Source organism: Heteronotia binoei, chromosome 18 (genome assembly GCF_032191835.1).
Source record: "Heteronotia binoei isolate CCM8104 ecotype False Entrance Well chromosome 18, APGP_CSIRO_Hbin_v1, whole genome shotgun sequence".
Taxonomy (NCBI): domain Eukaryota; kingdom Metazoa; phylum Chordata; class Lepidosauria; order Squamata; family Gekkonidae; genus Heteronotia; species Heteronotia binoei.
Window position 1 is genome coordinate 36,758,307 of NC_083240.1, and position 16,434 is coordinate 36,774,740.

General features: G+C 49.5%; 1 protein-coding gene across 1 annotated transcript; it reads right to left on the bottom strand.

The window, feature by feature from the left end:
* Nucleotides 1-987: 987 nt before the first annotated feature.
* TRARG1 (trafficking regulator of GLUT4 (SLC2A4) 1) lies at nt 988-13,232 on the bottom strand. The gene is made up of 3 exons (XM_060258969.1): nt 12,820-13,232; nt 2,551-2,680; nt 988-998 (listed from the first exon to the last, which is right to left on the bottom strand). The coding sequence occupies exons 1-3, from the start codon at nt 13,192-13,194 to the stop codon at nt 988-990; spliced, it is 516 nt and encodes a 171-aa protein (XP_060114952.1). The 5' UTR covers nt 13,195-13,232.
* Between the last annotated feature and the right edge of the window lie 3,202 nt (nt 13,233-16,434).

Here is a 16,434-nt window from a genome sequence, read left to right on the forward strand (position 1 = left end):
GCCATTGGAAAAGAAGAAGAAGACTGCAGATTTATACCCTGCCCTTCTCTCTGAATCAGGGATTCAGAATGGCTTACAATCTCCTATATCTTCTCCCCCCACAACAGACACCCTGTGAGGTGGGTGGGACTGAAAGGGCTCTCACAGCAGCTGTCCTTTCAAGGACAACTCCTGCAAGAGCTATGGCTAACCCAAGGCCATTCCAGCAGCTGCAAGTGGAGGAGTGGGGAATCAACCCCGGTTCTCCCAGATAAGAGTCCGCATGCTTAACCACTACACCAAACTGGGTCTCAAAGAAATAAGTGTTGGGTTCCAAAGTAAGGGCAAAGGCATCAAATGGGGCAAACAGGATCTCTTGTGAAAACTCGGAGTCCATCATGCAGAACTAGCCCAAGAAGTGGCTGAAGAATAAAGAAACAAAATCCCAGCTATTGAGTCCCAAAGGAATATTCCCACAGGCATGCAAATGGTCAGCTTTTTTCATCATCAAAAATACAAAAGCCCCCCCTTGAGCCCATACTTTTTGTGCCTATGTCCAGCATTGGAACTGCCAGGAGAAGCGTGTTCAGGACATACCACTACAGCTGCTCTTGGGCTCATTTGCAGGATCTCCACCTTGCCCGGGAATGTGTCACCTTAGAGCTCGCCCCCAAATTCAAGCTGTTTTTCTCCCTTTGCAACAAATGGGCTTCATCCCAGCGGTACTCCTCCTGCCTGCCTCCTCTTTGTGGGTAGAAGGCAAGGTAGACCTTCCCTGCTTGGGAACAGCAAAACCTTTCTCAGCCCATTGCAGTAGGCCTCTTTGTCCATTCATTCTCCAAAGAAATATGAACTTGTGCTCCAAACAGCTAGGGGATATGATGCATGCGCTCCTTTTGGGTGGAGATGGCTCCCGGAGCTCTCTAAAAAGTCACTTCCTCTAGTGCTGCTCGGAACCAGAAGACTCACCAAGTCCTTCCTACTGGATCTTTGCTTGTGCTAGTTGGGTTACAGGACACCTGGAAAACAGAGGTCAAGGGAAAGCAAATCAACAACCAGTGTGGAAGACTGAAACGGTCTTCTGTCAATGTTTCTTCCTTTTATGGCATTCCTACTCCACTTTTATGCCACAAAACAATTTTAACAAGTATATTTTTATCAAGTTTTTTTTTTATCACTGAGGGTCAAGATCAAAAGGACTGCCGTTTCATTCTGAACAGGGAAAACACATCAGCAAAGGGATTTTCCTATTGAACTGGCAGTTTTGCCACATTCAATAACATAGCAAGAACATAAGAAGAGCCCTGCTGGATCAGACCAGGGGGCCATCTCAACCAGCATCCTGTCCCACACAGTAGCCAAATAGTTCATCTGGAGGGCCAACAACAGGGCACAGAGGCTGAGGCCTTCATCAGACCCGTGGTCCATCTAGTCCAGCATCCTGACTCACACAGTGACCAACCAATTACTCTGGAGGGCCAACAACAGGGCACAGACACCAAGGCCTTCATAAGTACATCAGGAAAGCCCTGTTGGATCACACCAGTGGTTCATCCAGTCCAGCATCCTGAATCACACAGTGGCCAACCAGTTACTCTGGATGGCCAACAACAGGGCATAGATGCCAAGGCCTTGCCTTGTTGTTGCCTCCTGGCCCTGGGATTCGGAGGATTAGTGCCTCTAAATGAGGAAGTTCCCTTCAGTCACCATGGCTAGTAGCCATGGATAGACTAAAAGGAGATTAGACAGACTCCGTGAATCTGTCTAATTTCCTTTTAAAGCTGGCCATGCCTGTGGCCATCAATACATCCTCTGGCGGCCAATTTACACATTTTAATCCTATCCCTATTGATAAAGGTCAACAATACCCACCCCTGTGAGTCAACACATTTTAGATTATAAAATCCATAGGGACAGGGAGGGACCAAAACTCTCTTGGCCTCTGAATTGCCGGGAGGCAGAAGAGGCATGACGATAATCCCACACACCCACCCCAGTTCTTTGCTGCTGGCACCAGCCATGGCTTAAAGACTGCAAGCATCGCGACTCAAAGGACCATCCCCAATGTGTTCCTCGTGATTGGATCTTATTGTAAGAATGTGGAGGAGCAGCCTAGCAAACTGAGCCTGTGCCAGAAAAGCTTTTTCCATGGGAAACACTTTCCCAGAAAAATGCTTCCCATAAAGTTCCCAAGGAAACTCAGGGTAAAAGGATGAATCACCTTAGCCATTAGAAACTGGTTAAGGAAGCAAGGGAAAGTCCACACTTGGGAACTAAGCAGGGATGGCCGCGGTCATGCCTGGGAGACCACCAGGACTTTTTTTGTAGCAGGAACTCCTTTGCATATTAGGCCACACACCCCTGATGTAGCCAATCCTCCAAGAGCTTACAGTAGGCCCTGTATTAAGAGCCCTGTAAGCTCTTGGAGGATTGGCTACATCAGGAGGGTGTAGCCTAAGATGCAAAGGAGTTCCTGCTACAAAAAAAAAGCCCTGCCTGTAAGTGTGTCTGTCCCCCCCAAAAAAAGGAAAGAAAACACAGCTGCAAAGAATCTTTTGCTGTGGGGCTTACCTGCAATTTTCAATGAGCAGAAGAGGATGATGATGATGCCCAGAAACATGGAAAGGATGCTGAGATATCTGGCCACACGTCCGAGCCGGTGCGCCCCATCCATATCCCCCTGCTGGCTGCTATTCCTAGACTGGCAGAAAGGGAGAAAGAGAGATGGGACCATCTTGTAGCAGGGCTGCTTGACACTACCTGTTTCCGACACTGAGGCCGTGGCAAGCTACATCTGAAGCTGGACCAGGAGGCTGAAGCTGTGGCAGGCAGAAGGGGACGGCTTTGTTGGAGGGAAAGGGCAGGCAGCCACCTTTCTGGTCTTATGGCCAGGCTCCTTTCTGCTTGACAGTCCAGGGGCTGATGCAACACATCTCTGTTCCCTTCCCCAAAGAACATACCCAGTCCGTGGTGGGGGTGTCCCTAGCTAGGGTTCCAACATCAGGCCATGGAGTTTCCAGTTCAAGTGCAGAGTAGCAACTAGAGTATCAGATCTGGACAGGGGAGGCCTGGGTTTACAGTCCATGAAGCTCATTGAATTCTTTTGGGTCGGGTCTCTTTGTCTCTGTCTCTCTCTGTGTCTCCCTCTCCATCTCTTTCTCTCTCTGTGTCTCTGTCTCTCTCTCAGTCCTGACTTACAAGACTGTTGTGAGGACCAAGTGAAGAAACGGAGAATCATGTAAGCTGCCCTGATACATGTGAATCCTGTGTCTTTGTTTATGATTCTGAAGCGTTTCTAGCACACGACGTAAAATCTAGTGCAAGCTTAGCAATAATGGCCAAACATGCTGCCTCTCACACGTCTCTGCCCTCTGAATCTTTCCTGCCCTGAATCCAGGCCTCCAGTTGGCTTTCACTGAGTTTGCCCTTTCTTCTTCCAGCGATGGGCCTCCTTTGCTATTACGAAAACTCCCTCGATTGGGGGCCTCATCTCCTCTTAGTCATCCTTGTGTAACTGAACTTGGTTCCAATGGCAGCCGCTCACCCCTTTGGATTTATTTCCTTTTAATCTTGCACCAAGAAAAGCCAGTTTCTGCACTGAGTCCAAGGGCTGGGTAAGCACATTTGCTTATTTTATTCTTCTCCATGTAATCATTTTTTTGGGCAGTCACAGAGGTGAAACAAATACAGTCTTGCATAGAATACGGGACAAATGCTCTTTGAAAAGGGGAGCAGGCGTTTGCTGATCTTACGGGGTTATGCTAACGGAATGAGTAATCGTGAAGAATTGTCACGGATTTATAACTGCATCATTATAAAGCATAGCGATAATTAAAATAACACAAGCAAGCAACAATATTAACCCTAACAGCGGAATCCTAAACAAAGTAACAGCTTTCTAAGTCTACTGAAGTCAGTAGTGGCAAGGGGAGTGTATCTCAGCTTAGAATCACACTGTTAGTTGCTGCTTCTGTCTAGTCCAGAGGGAAGGATCACAAACAGACCCTCTGGCCCCTTTCTACAGCTAAAACAGTGGTCCCCAACCCAAAGGCCATGGACTGGTACTGGTCTATGGCCTGTTAGCAACCAGGCCGTGAGTTGTATAATTATTTCATTATATATTACAGTGTAGTAATAATAATAATAAGACGACGTTGGATTTATATCCTTCCCTCCAATCAGAGTCTCAGAGCGGTCACAATCTCCTTTATCTTCCTCCTCCACAACAGACATCCTGTGAGGTGGGTGGGGCTGAGTGAGCTCTGATAGAAGCTGCCCTTTCAAGGACGGCTTTGCGAGAGCTACGGCTGACCCAAGGCCATTCCAGCAGCTGCAAATGAGGAATCAAACCCAGTTCTTCCAGATAAGAGTCCATGCACTTAACCACCACACCAAAAAAAAGTGCACAATTGTATCACTCTGAAACCATTGCCCTCCTCCCCGATCCATGGAAAAATTGTCTTCCACAAAACCAGTCCCTGGTGCCAAAAAGGTTGGGGACCACTGAGCTAAAAGACTTGTATTACAACATTGGAGAGATTAATGCCCACCTTTGGTAATTCAAAGGATCAAGGCCCTTAGAACTTTATCAATATTTGAACACATGGCTTATAGGCAACAATGGCATATGGACTTATTTTTAGATATTCAGAACCTTTTTATAGAAGCGTGTGTGTAGATTTGGCCCCACTGCTGTTATATTTTTGTCTCTGCTTTATATATACTTTTCCCCTCTTTCTTTTTTTTAAGCTTAGTTGCTGGATTTTTAGTTTCCCCCCCCCCCTTAATATTCTCCCCCTCCCCCATTTTATTGAAAGAAAGGGGAAGGGAATTAAAGTCCAGAGGGATCACAATTAACAGTCAGCTCAATTGCAACTCCATATTCAGGCATTTTACTGGGAGGGAGACATTTGGATCAGGTTATATGCTGAAATTGCACTGAACTCACCCTCCCAATCCAGGGCTTCCATTTTTAAATTTTAATTCCAGGTGTTAGTTTGCATCAGCAAAATAAATCTGCAGTCCCATCCATTAGTTCTAGACTGACAGCAGAAGCTTTTTTGCAAGTCCCAACTCCCTTCCTCAACTGCGTGGGAGTATTCATCCATTAGACTGTTCTGTTTATATGCCCAATGGGAAAACTAGCGGGGGGGGGGGGGGCATTACAAAGAAAGGACTGGTTTAAAACAAGACCCAATGCAAACGCTACTCTGTTGACTATGATTCAGTTAACATCTGTAAGGGAAGGTATATTGAGATAGAGCCCGTTTGGTGTAGTGGTTAAGTGCACACTCTTATCTGGAAGAACCGGATTTGATTCCCCACTCCTCCACTTGCAGCTGCTGGAATGACCTTGGGTCAGCCGTAGCTCTTGCAGAGCTGACCTTGAAAGGGCAGCTGCTGTAAGAGCTCTCTCAGCCCCACCTACCTCACAGGGTGCCTGTTGTGGGGGGGAAGGTAAAGGAGATTGTGACGACTTTGAGGGAGGAGATTCAGAGTGGAGGTCAGGGTATATATCCAATATCATCTTTTCCTTCTTCTGTGTCCAACTGTAGTTAGGCATAACAGGGGTAAGTTACGTTTACTCCAAAATAAGAGCGGAACCAGAGCAGAGGCTAGATGGCCATTTGACAGCAATGCTGATTCTGTGAATTACAAATAAATAACCAGAGTTTATGTTCGAGATGATATATTTATTTGGTTATTTATTTGTCGATATTTCAGGATTCTGTGAATTAGGCAGATCATGAGAAGGAAGGCCAGGAGGGTTGCATCAGTGCTGAGTCCTTGTGGCCCTTTCTTACACCCCCAGGGAAATGCTGATTGGCTCTTCGGGGTCAGTCAGCAGTTTTTCTGCAGGGCAGTTTGTCCAGGGATCCTAGAGGTTTTTGCCATCTTCTGGGCATGGAGCCTGCAGGGGTCACTGGAGATGTATGTTTGGGGGGTGGGGAAAGATGTAATTGTGAATTTCCTGGATTGTGCAGGGGGTTGGACTAGATGACCCTGGAGGACCCTTCCAACTCTATGATTCAGTTAAGGGGAGGTATATCAAGATAGCAGCACAGCCCTGATGAGCTCAATCACACCAGTGCCTGGAAGCTAAGCAGGGAAAGCCACTGTCAGTAGTTGGATGGGAAACCACCAAGGAAGACGGTGCTGATCACTTGCCTTGAAAAGCCCCTGGGAGTCTCCATGAGTCAGCTGCAGCTTAATGGCACATGAGTATGAATTACAGCGAATGAGGGCATCACGTGGGATGATTAGCTCAGCTCTGACTCTGCAAATGCATCTCCGTTTCTGGTTCCCTCCTGCACTTTCCTATATGAGATTTTATGTTTAATACAGCTTTGCCTGTCTGATAACAGCTGGGAGTGGCCCTCAGACACCAACTCAGGATACACTTTGGATTGTTTTAAATCAGGGTATCTTTGTAGCATCTCCCCTCCTCGGCCGCAGCCTTTCTGCTGTTTGTATAAGAAGACTATCCTAATACTTCATTCACCTTCCTGCACCTGACGAAGCGAGCACTGACTCACAAAAGCTGATGCTGGAAATGCATTTGTGCACTCTGTCAGTCCCAAAGGTGGGGGGGACGGTAAGCGATATAAAATGAGCAGAGAACCCTTATCTATACACCATATGAAAAGTTTGGATTGAATGGAAAAATAAATTAATCCCAGAGATATCCCTGCTGCTTCCTTTTATGCTACAGTTTGGTGTAGTGGTTAAGTGCGTGGACTCTTATCTGGGAGAACCGGGTTTGATTCTCCACTCCTCCACTTACAGCTGCTGGAATGGCCTTGGGTTAGTCATAACTCTGGCAGAGGTTGTCCTTGAAAGGGCAGCTGTTGTGAGAGCCCTCTCAGCCCCACCCACCTCACTGGGTGTTTGTTGTGGGGGGGAGAAGATATAGGAAATTATAAGCCGCTCTGAGTCTCTGATTCAGAGAGAAGGGTGGGGTATAAATCTGCAATTCTTCTTCTTCTTCTTCTACATCCCAATTTTTCTTATTTGGATAAACCAGAAAGTTACGTTAAATGGAAAGAAAGGGAGATTTATAGAATGAGTGACTTTTAAGTAGATGGGGACTCCCCTTGCTGTAACACAACTAAAAGAAAAATTGCAAGGAGCATTAACAAATTGGTTTCTGCTATATCAATCACACTACTTAACTGGAAACTTTACAGCGGGGCTGGCCAAACTGTGGCTCAAGAGCCACATGTGGCTCTTTCATACATATTCTGTGGCTCTTGAAGCCCCCGCTGCCCTGTCAGGCAGCTTGGAGAAGGCATTTCTCTCTTTAAATCACTTCTCCAAGCCAAGCCAGCTAACAGCATGGAGAATGCATTCAAAGTTAAAGTTGTTTTCTTTCCACCTCTCTCCACTTCCCTTCCTTCCTGCCTCCCTCCCTTCCTTCCAAGTGGCTCTCAAACATCTGTCATTCATGTCTTGCGGCTCTCAAACATCTCACATTTATTCTATGTGTCTCTTACGTTAAGCAAGTTTGGCCACCCCTGCTCTACAGTAAAGCAAGTGATGACCAGAAAATTGTTGAAATTTGAACGAATCTGAATGCAACATGTGACCAATGCAAAAGAAGTAATCTCTAAAATACGTGCTTACTGAATTGAGATAGACTCAAGTATATTAAATGGTTTGAAAATAATATGGGAATTAAACCATTCCAAACTTAGAAAATGGATTTTTTTTTTAAACAAACAAACCTGGGACAGCAGTCCAGCAGCTACAGCATAAAAGCCGGCAAAAGGTCAGCAATTAAACTTTAAAACAAAACGAAAGGCCAGTCAGTGATAACATCAGCAATTTAGCAATGGAAGCCCCAGATTGAATCAGCTTCTAGGAATTAAGAGGACGCACCCCCTCTGTTTTCCCATGGTTCCAGAAGACCTAAAACAAGATGCTAACAGGCCAGGGAGTTCCACAACCTGAAGTCCTGTTAGAAGATGAAGATATTGGATTTATACCCCACTCTTCTCTCTGAATCAGTCTCAGAGTGGTTTACAATCTCCTTTAACTTCTTCCCCCACAACAGACGCCCTGTGAGGTGGTTGGGGCTGAAAGGGCTCTCCCATAAGCTGCCCTTTCATGGACAACCTCTGTGAGAGTGAGAGCTGACCCAAGGCCATTCCAGCAGCTGCAAGTGGATGAGTGGGGACTCAAACCTGGTTCTCCCAGATAAGAGTCTGTGCACTTAACCACTACACCAAACTGGCTCTTAGCATGGACATGCAGCAGAGAGAGATGCCAAGAGATGATCTTAGATCAGAGACAGGACACTCTCTCCCCTCACCCAGCCCCATACCTTCCCCATAGACCAGAGCTGCACCATGTGCAGCCTCTCTGCCTGTTTCCCTGGAAGCTTTTTTTTTCCCCCTTGGAGAAGGGAAAGGCTACCATGGACAGCTCCCTGCAGTCTCTTCAAAACCTCAATGCGCTCAGGTTTAATACAACTTTGCCTGTCTGATTAACAGCCCACTCACCACCAAGATACCCTGATTTCAAACAATCCAAAGTATAATCTTACTTTGGATTGTTTGAAATCAGGGTATCTCCGTAGCATCTCCCCTCCTCACCCACAGCCCTTCTGCTGTTTATATAAAAAGAATATCCTAGTGGATGGACACTTCATCCACCTTCCCTTACTTGATGAAGTGAGCGCTGACTCAGTTCATTGTCTCTTTTTCCCCACCCCTGCCTCTGCATCAGGATCCATCCCCTCAGCCCTCAATGGGGGGAGTGGGGAAGCCTCTTTGAACAGGATTGTGCCTTCCTCTCCACCACGCTTCCAGCTTCAGTGCAGTGATAGCAAAAAAGCTGGTTCTTTACACTGACCAAGTTTTATTCAAACCATGAGCTTTCATGTGCTAAAAGCCCACTTCATAAGACATCAGAAAGCTCATGTTTTGAATGAAACTTTGTTGGTCATAAAGATTACTTCAGACCAACACAGCTGCCCATCAGTGTTCCCTCTAAGCTAAGTTACTGTGAGCTAGCTCACAGTTTCTAAGCCTCCGGCTCACACAGTATGGTGTAGTGCCAGTTTGGTGTAGTGTGCGGACTCTTATCTGGGAGAACCGGGCTTGATTCCCCACTCCTCCACCTGCACCTGCTGGAATGGCCTTGGGTCAGCCATAGCTCTGACAGAGTTGTCCTTGAAAGGGCAGCTGCTGTGAGAGCCCTCTCAGCCACACCCACCTCACAGGGTGTCTGTTGTGGGGGGAGAAGATATAGGAGATTGTAAGCCGCTCTGAGTCTGATTCAGAGAGAAGGGCAGGATATTAATCTGCAGTCTCCTCCTCCTCCTCCTCCTCCTTCTTGTCAGGAAGGATGGCCCAAGAGAAGACTTAAGTTATACAGCTGCCAAACTGCTCGCTCACAGCTTGAATGCCAGCAGCTCACCAAGTAGAATTGTTGCTCACAAAGACTCCACAGCTTAGAGGGAGGCACTGCTGCCCACCCGGATCGATCTTTCCACTGGGCAGTGGAAGATTTCCCTATTTCTTTCTCTTTTTTGCATCCTGCCTTACTCAGCAACGGGAACCCAAAGTAGATGACATCACTCTCCTCTCCTCCAATTGAGCATCACAACCACCCTGTCAGGGAGGTTAGGTGAAAAGAGGGTGATTGGCCAAGGGTCACCCAGTGATCTTCCAGGGCAGACCTGGGTTTCTGGATACAAGAAGAAGACTGCAGATTTATACCCGGCCCTCCTCTCTGAATCAAAGTCTCAGAGCGGCTTACAAGCTCCTTTTATCTCCCCCCCCCCTCACAACTGACACCTGTGAGGTAAGTGGGGCTGAGAGAGCTCTCCCAGAAGCTGCATTTTCAAGAACAACTCCTATGAGAGCTATGGCTGACCCAAGGCCATTCTAGCAGCTGCAAGTGGGGAATCAAACCCGGTTCTCCCAGATAAGAGTCCGCATATTAGTTTGACACTCTTAAACAGTACACCACACTGGCTCCACAGGTTTCATAGAAGTCTGTCCTTTGCCTCCCCTCATTTTTCAATTTGGAAACAAAGCACACACACACACCATCACACACCCTGCTGCTATGTAACAACCACTCCACAAGTCATTCACAGGGATTAAAGTTGGCATTTTTGACCTGTGAAAGGGTGAGGAAAACACACACACACACTTCTTTCTGCTTAACCATCCCGTTTGTGAAGCAAGATATGACTGTCATATTGTGCCAAAGGAAAAAGAAATTGGGAGGACCGATCCGAGGCGCTTGCCTGGGCCAAAACCTGCTCGCCATCATCAAGCTGAAATTCCCAATTGTCTGGAGTGTCATTTTAAACCAAAAGATCTAGCCTGATTCAATACTCGAACGGAACACCCCTCTGCCAGAAGGGCCGTGGTTGTGATTGCAGAGTAGGCTTCAGTCCCAGCAAATCCTTTTTTTGAGATGGCCCACTGCAGTGAAACAGCTTTTCCAGAAGATGCATAGCTGGGATTTGTTTCTGCACAAGGCAGGATCTGAATCTGGGTTGAGGCCTGCCTGCAACAACATACAAACATATGAAGGTCCCCATTGGGCAGAATGGAGGTCCATCTCATGTTGCCTCCTGCTAGTTTCCACAGATGGTCCCGGGGAGTCCACAAGCAGGGTATAAAGGCCCCACTGGGTGATCAGCAGCAGCATCTGGAATTCAGCAGCAAGGCTGCCTCTGAAGCTAGAGGTTCCTCTTGGATATCAGGCTTGATGGGCTGATCCTCTAGTACAGGGGTGGCCAAACTGCGGCTTGGGAGCCACGTGTGGCTTTTTCACACATATTGTGTGGCTCTTGAAGCCCCCACTGCCCTGTCAACTGGCTTGGAGAAGGCATATGTCTCTTTAAATCTCTTCCCCCAGCCAAACCAGTTAGCAGCTTGGAGAATGCATTTAAAGTTCAAGTTGCTTTCTTTCCACTTCTCCTTCCCCATCTCTCTCTCCTCCCTCCTGCCTTGCAGCTCTCAAACATCGGACTTTCATGTCTTCTGGCTCTCAGATCAAACAACGCCTTCCAGCCCTGCAAGCCAGCCCTGGAAAACACATTCCTTTGGCAAATCATCCCAATCACTGTAGCTTTGTCCTGAAATTAGGGGACGAAGAAGAAATCTAGCACAGCCCCTGAAGAAACCCCTGCTGCTTTGTGTGGTCTCTGGGCATTCTGTCTCTGGCCAGGGGAGAGGGGTACTGGCTTGAAAACCAAGGAGGGGAGAAGCAGGACAGCTAAGGCCAGGTTGGCTCTCTGGGCCAAGAAAGCCTCCATCTCGGATTGTTTCTTGGAGAGGGTAAGGCACAGCCCAGCCTGGGCGGGTGGGTGAATAGAGCAGATGTCCCTCCAGGAGGGAGGTGAAGAGGGACAGACGGCACAAAGGAAAAGGTGCTCAATCCAGTTCGCCAGCCACACCATCTGATCTTCTGAGTCCCTGGCAGCAGGCAGCGGTCTCTCCTTGTTGGAGGCCCTCTGCACAAGCTCAGAAGCACTAGGAGGACAGGGCAAGCATCAGTGCTCCACTCAACTCTGCCTGTTGTCCCTTGCCAGAGATGCTTTTTAGATCGCCCTCAAGATTCAAAATGTCTGGCCTGCACTGCGATTCACTCCCTCCAGTCCTCCAAGGGCCTGTCAGGGGAGCAACACCAGAGTCAGGAGGCCAGACGGGGGAAATCCAGGCAGGCGTGCCTTTCACACAAGGAAACCCAGTTGCAAACGACTGCAACAGAGTGCATCCAGAGAGCGCATTGTCCGAGGATGTGCGGAAGAAGTCAACCAAGAGGATCTTGGGAGTATCCCCTAAGTGGGGCCTGACTCCAACAGGAACGAGCAAGAGCTGGGGGTCATGGAAATGCTCCCCTCCCCCCGCAATGGCTGAATAGGGACATAGGATTTTTCTCTCACTACACAGATACCAATTTTCTGCCCACAAACGTTTTCCTCCTCTGCTCTACAGCACCTCTCCCGCCTTCCGGCTGAGACACACTACACTAAACGATGCCTTTTACATCCGGATTTTTACTGTGTAAGAACAGCAAAAAAATCTGGATGTAAAACGCCTTATCTAGTGTAGTGCGAATGCACCAAAAGACCCGTAGATTTCCCTCCCTGCTCCTATTTGAGAAGGTTTTCAAGGCAAGAAACGTTCAGAGGCGGTCATTGCCTGCCTCTTCATAGAGACCCCGTTATGCCTTGGTGGTCTCCATCCCATCCCAATTCTGGCCTGGGCTGGCCCTGCTCAGCTTCTGCGATCTGGCCAGATGGGGTTCTCTACCGCGGTGTTGGATTGGAATTTGATTTATGGATCGTATTTAACCAGAAGGAAAAGCCCTCAAGCACAGAGTTGCATTCACCCCGCAGAGTAAGCATTGCGAAGGGAGCTTTTTTTTTTTTTCCCCATTTGGTTTAATTCCGTTTCCTTCGGCGTATCTGATCGGGCGTTTTAGGCAACCACATTTTCAGGCAAAGTTCTAACGACTTTCCCTGATTTCCCCAAGCTGTTTCATTTGAAACTGTTCCTCTGTCACCCCCGCCCCCACCCCACTTGCAGCAAACGAACGTCCTTCCTACATTTTGGAGCAGTCTATCTGATTCTCCTCCGACGGGCACGGGGGAAGATTGCTGGTTTTCCTGCCTGCCGCGGTCGAAATGCGAGAAGCTCGCAGCCCCGTGGCGGGTAGGGAGCGGAGGAGAAGAGAGCCGGCGCGGCTGTCCTGGCGTTTCCCACCCCGCTTTCCCAGGAGGACGCGCAGCGCCGAGTGCGCCCAGGGCGCACGGACAGGCAGGCTCCTTGGAGAGGGCTGGTGCGCCTGGGCGCGCTGGGGAAACGGACTTACCAGGATGGAGAAGACCAGGGCCAGGATGTTGACGGGCCAGACGGGGCAGAAGCAGGAGAAGATGGCCAGCAGCAGGTAATCGTCGGGCCGCTCGGGCTCCTGGAGGTTGGAGGTGGTGGCGGTGGACGAGGCGCGCCCCAAGCTGAAGCGGGAAGGCGAGAGCGGCGCCCCGGTCTCCAGCCGCCCCTCCGAGCCGGCCTTGTAGGGCAAGCTGTGGCCGTTGCGCTCGGCCTCGTCGGCCAGGGCCGTGTCGCCGACCGAGAAGGACTTGCAGACCTTGCCGGCCGTCAGCAGCTTCTCGGTCTCGTGCGCCTCGGCGGGCAGGGCCGAGCCCTCCAGCGCCTTGGCCAGCGGCGCCTCCGTGTTGATGGCCATGGTGTCCCTTCGGCGCCTAGATGCCCATGCTCCGCCGGCCCCTGCCTCGGCGCTCCGCTCCCCGCCGGCTGCCTCTCTGCGGCGCTTGCCTCCCTCGCCCGTCGAGGGGCCGCCCAGGCTGGCGCTGAGCTCACGGGGGAGGAGTCAGGCCCTTCCTGCCCCGGCGCGCTCCAGCAAGCGCTGGCCACCGGAGGGACAGGAGGGGACCGAAGTGGGAGGCGCCGCCGGGCGCAGGTGGGGCTCGGGAAGGGGGGTGTCTTCAGATCCCGGGACTCCTCCAGCCGGCAGCTGCACCAGCCAGGGGTCAAGAACGGGGCAGAGGAGGGAGCAGCAACCCCAGCAGTGACTGTGAGCAGTCCCATCCAGGCGCATTTTCGCCTTTGTTTTACCCAGAATCGAATCCGGAGCTGTCCAGTGGGGTTTAGAACAGAAGAGAAGCCTTGCTGGATCAGGCCAATGGTCCATCCGGTCCAACCCTCCGTGTCACACAGTGGCCCAAACCCAGGTGCCATCAGGAAGTCTACCAGCCGGGCTAGGACTCCAGAAGCCCTCCCACTGTTCCCTGCCCCCAAGCACCAAGAATACACAGCATCACTGCTCCAGACATAAGAACAGAAGAGAAGCCATATTGGATCAGGCCAATGGCCCATCCACATCACACAGTGGACCAAACCCAGGTGCCATCAGGAGATCTACCAGCGAGACCAGAATTCCAGCAGCCCTCCCAATGTTGCCCCCCCCCCCCCCAGCACCGTGAATACAGAGCATCACTGCCCCAGAGAGAGTGTTCCATCTATACCTTGTGGCTAACAGCCTCTGATGAACCTCTGCACTTAGACATTTAGACACACACACCCCAAATCTGTCTATGCTTGTAGCTGCCCTGCGGCAGTGAATTCCACGTGTTAATTATTCTTTGGGTGAAGAAGTCCTTCCTTTTATCTGCTCTAAGCCTACCGCTCATTCATGTCATCGAGTGCCTACAAGTTCTTGTACGGTGAAAAAGGCAGATAAGTACTTCTTTCTCTACACAATCTTGTTAACCTCTATCACATCCCCCCTCAGTCATCGTTTCTGCAAGCTAAAGAGCCCTAACCTCCTTAACTTTTCCTCATAGGGAAGATGTTCTGCCCCTTTAATAATTTCAGCGGCCCTTTTCTGCACCTTTTTCAAAGGAAGTAGCCCCAAGATGGCAGCCTGCAGCCTCATTCAGAAAGAAACGCCCAGTGCGTTCAGCTACTTCCATAAAAGTGCTGAGAAGTGAGCAAGCACCATGCATGAACAGGCTGGAAGCACCAGAGAGGCCAGGCCAGAAGAGGGGTGGCCAAGCTTGCTTAATGTAAGAGCCACATAAAATGTCAGATATTTGAGAGAAGGAAGGAAGGAAAATAGATGGGAAGGAGAGGTGGAAATAAAGCAACTTTAACTTTAAATACATTCCTCCAAGCCACTGGATGGCTTGACTTGGAGAAGTGATTAAAAGAGAGCAATGCTTTCTCCAAGCCAGCCAATGGTATGGTGGAGGCTTTGAGAGCTACACAATATGGCTCCTAAGTCATAGTTTGGCCAACCCAACTGTGGAAAAAGTGCAGAAAAGGGCAATTAGAATGATTAAAGGGTTGGAACACTTTCCCTATGAAGAAAGGTTAAAACGCCTGGGGCTCTTTAGCTTGGAGAACCGTCAACTGCGGGGTGACATGATAGAGGTTTACAAGATTATGCATGGAATGGAGAACGTAGAGAAAGAAGTCCTTTTCTCCCTTTCTCACAATACAAGAACTCGTGGGCATTCAATGGAATTGCTGAGCAGTTGGGTTAGAATGGATAAAAGGAAGTACTTCTTCACCCAAAGGGTGATTAACGTGTGGAATTCACTGCCACAGGAGGTGGTGGCGGCTACAAGCATAGCCAGCTTTAATAGGGGATTGGATAAAAATATGGAGCAGAGGTCCATCAGTGGCTATTAGCCACAGTGTGTGTGTGTGTGTGTACACACACACACACATATATTGTCCACTGTGTGACACAAAATGTTGGACTGGATGGGCCATTGGCCTGATCCAACATGGCTTCTCTTATGTTCTTATGTTCTTAACCCTGGGCCAGAACAAACAGCCTCCCATAGGTCATTGTGCCTCTCCCCCACAAGAAACCCTGCCCAACCTGGCCCTACCCTGCCATCCCAGGAGCGCATCTCAAATTAGCATTTCAGTAGGTCCTAAAATGCATCCATGACAAGCACCTCTGCATCATTTCTGGCTGGCCCAAGAGAGTGAGGCACTAGCAGAACAGAACAGTCCTTCTCAGGGCTTTTTTTTTTTTAGCAGGAGCTCCTTTGCATATTAGGCCATGCCCCCTGATGTAGCCAATCCTCCAAGAGCTTACAAGGCTCTTAGTACAGGGCCTGCTGTAAGCTCCAGGTGGATTGGCTGCATCAGGGTGTGTGACCTAAGATGCAAAGGAGTTCCTGCTACAAAAAAAAAAGACCTGGTCCTTCCTGATCTGGGCTGAGTTGGTTACAAGAAGTGGGTCATTCAGGAAAGGAAAGGTCCCCTGTGCAAGCACCAGTCGTTTCCGACTCTGGGGTGACGTTGCTTTCACAACGTTTTCACGGCAGACTTTTTACAGGGTGGTTTGCCATTGCCTTCCCCAGTCATCTACACCTTCCCCCCAGCAAGTTGGGGACTCCTTTGATTGACCTCGGAAGGATGGAAGGCTGAGTCAACCTTGGGCCAGCTACCTGAATCCAGCTTCCGCTGGAATCGAACTCAGGTCGTGAGCAGAGAGTTCAGACCACAGTACTGCTGCTTTACCACTCTGTGCCACGGGGCCGCTTGGGTCATTCAAGAGCCCTTCAAAAAAAGCCTGCCATGCCACAGAGTTTCTGAGGCTGAGAAGGCAGGGTAGGTCCCTGCTCCATGGGGCTCCCTTCTTGCATGCAGCCACTGAGGGTGGCCTAGTTTTAATAGCATCTTGCAGAAGGGCCAGAGTTGCTCCCTGCTTGCTTGTAAGCCCTGGCCACTGTGGGTCTGATCTCAGCTGCTCTGCAGCGCCGCCTCCGTTGATGGTGAGGAGGAGGTACTACAGCCTCAGACCTCAACCCCACTGAAGCATCTCTGTCTTCCTCCTGGTCTAGGCCCACAGGGGGAAGGGATGGCCCAGTGCTGGGGGCAGGTTAGAATGGACTGCCACTAGGCTGCAAGGGAGAGATTCCCTTTTATGCAGGCCTCCTCCATGACT

What these genes read in the sequence shown, in the direction of transcription:
- TRARG1 (XM_060258969.1), bottom strand. Translation starts at nt 13,194, where the DNA reads ATGGCCATCAACACGGAGGCGCCGCTGGCCAAGGCGCTGGAGGGCTCG. An exon ending in CCCTGGTCTTCTCCATCCTG is followed by an intron (nt 2,681 to 12,819) that starts GTAAGTCCGTTT and finishes CCTTTCTGCCAG; the next exon opens with TCTAGGAATAGCAGCCAGCA.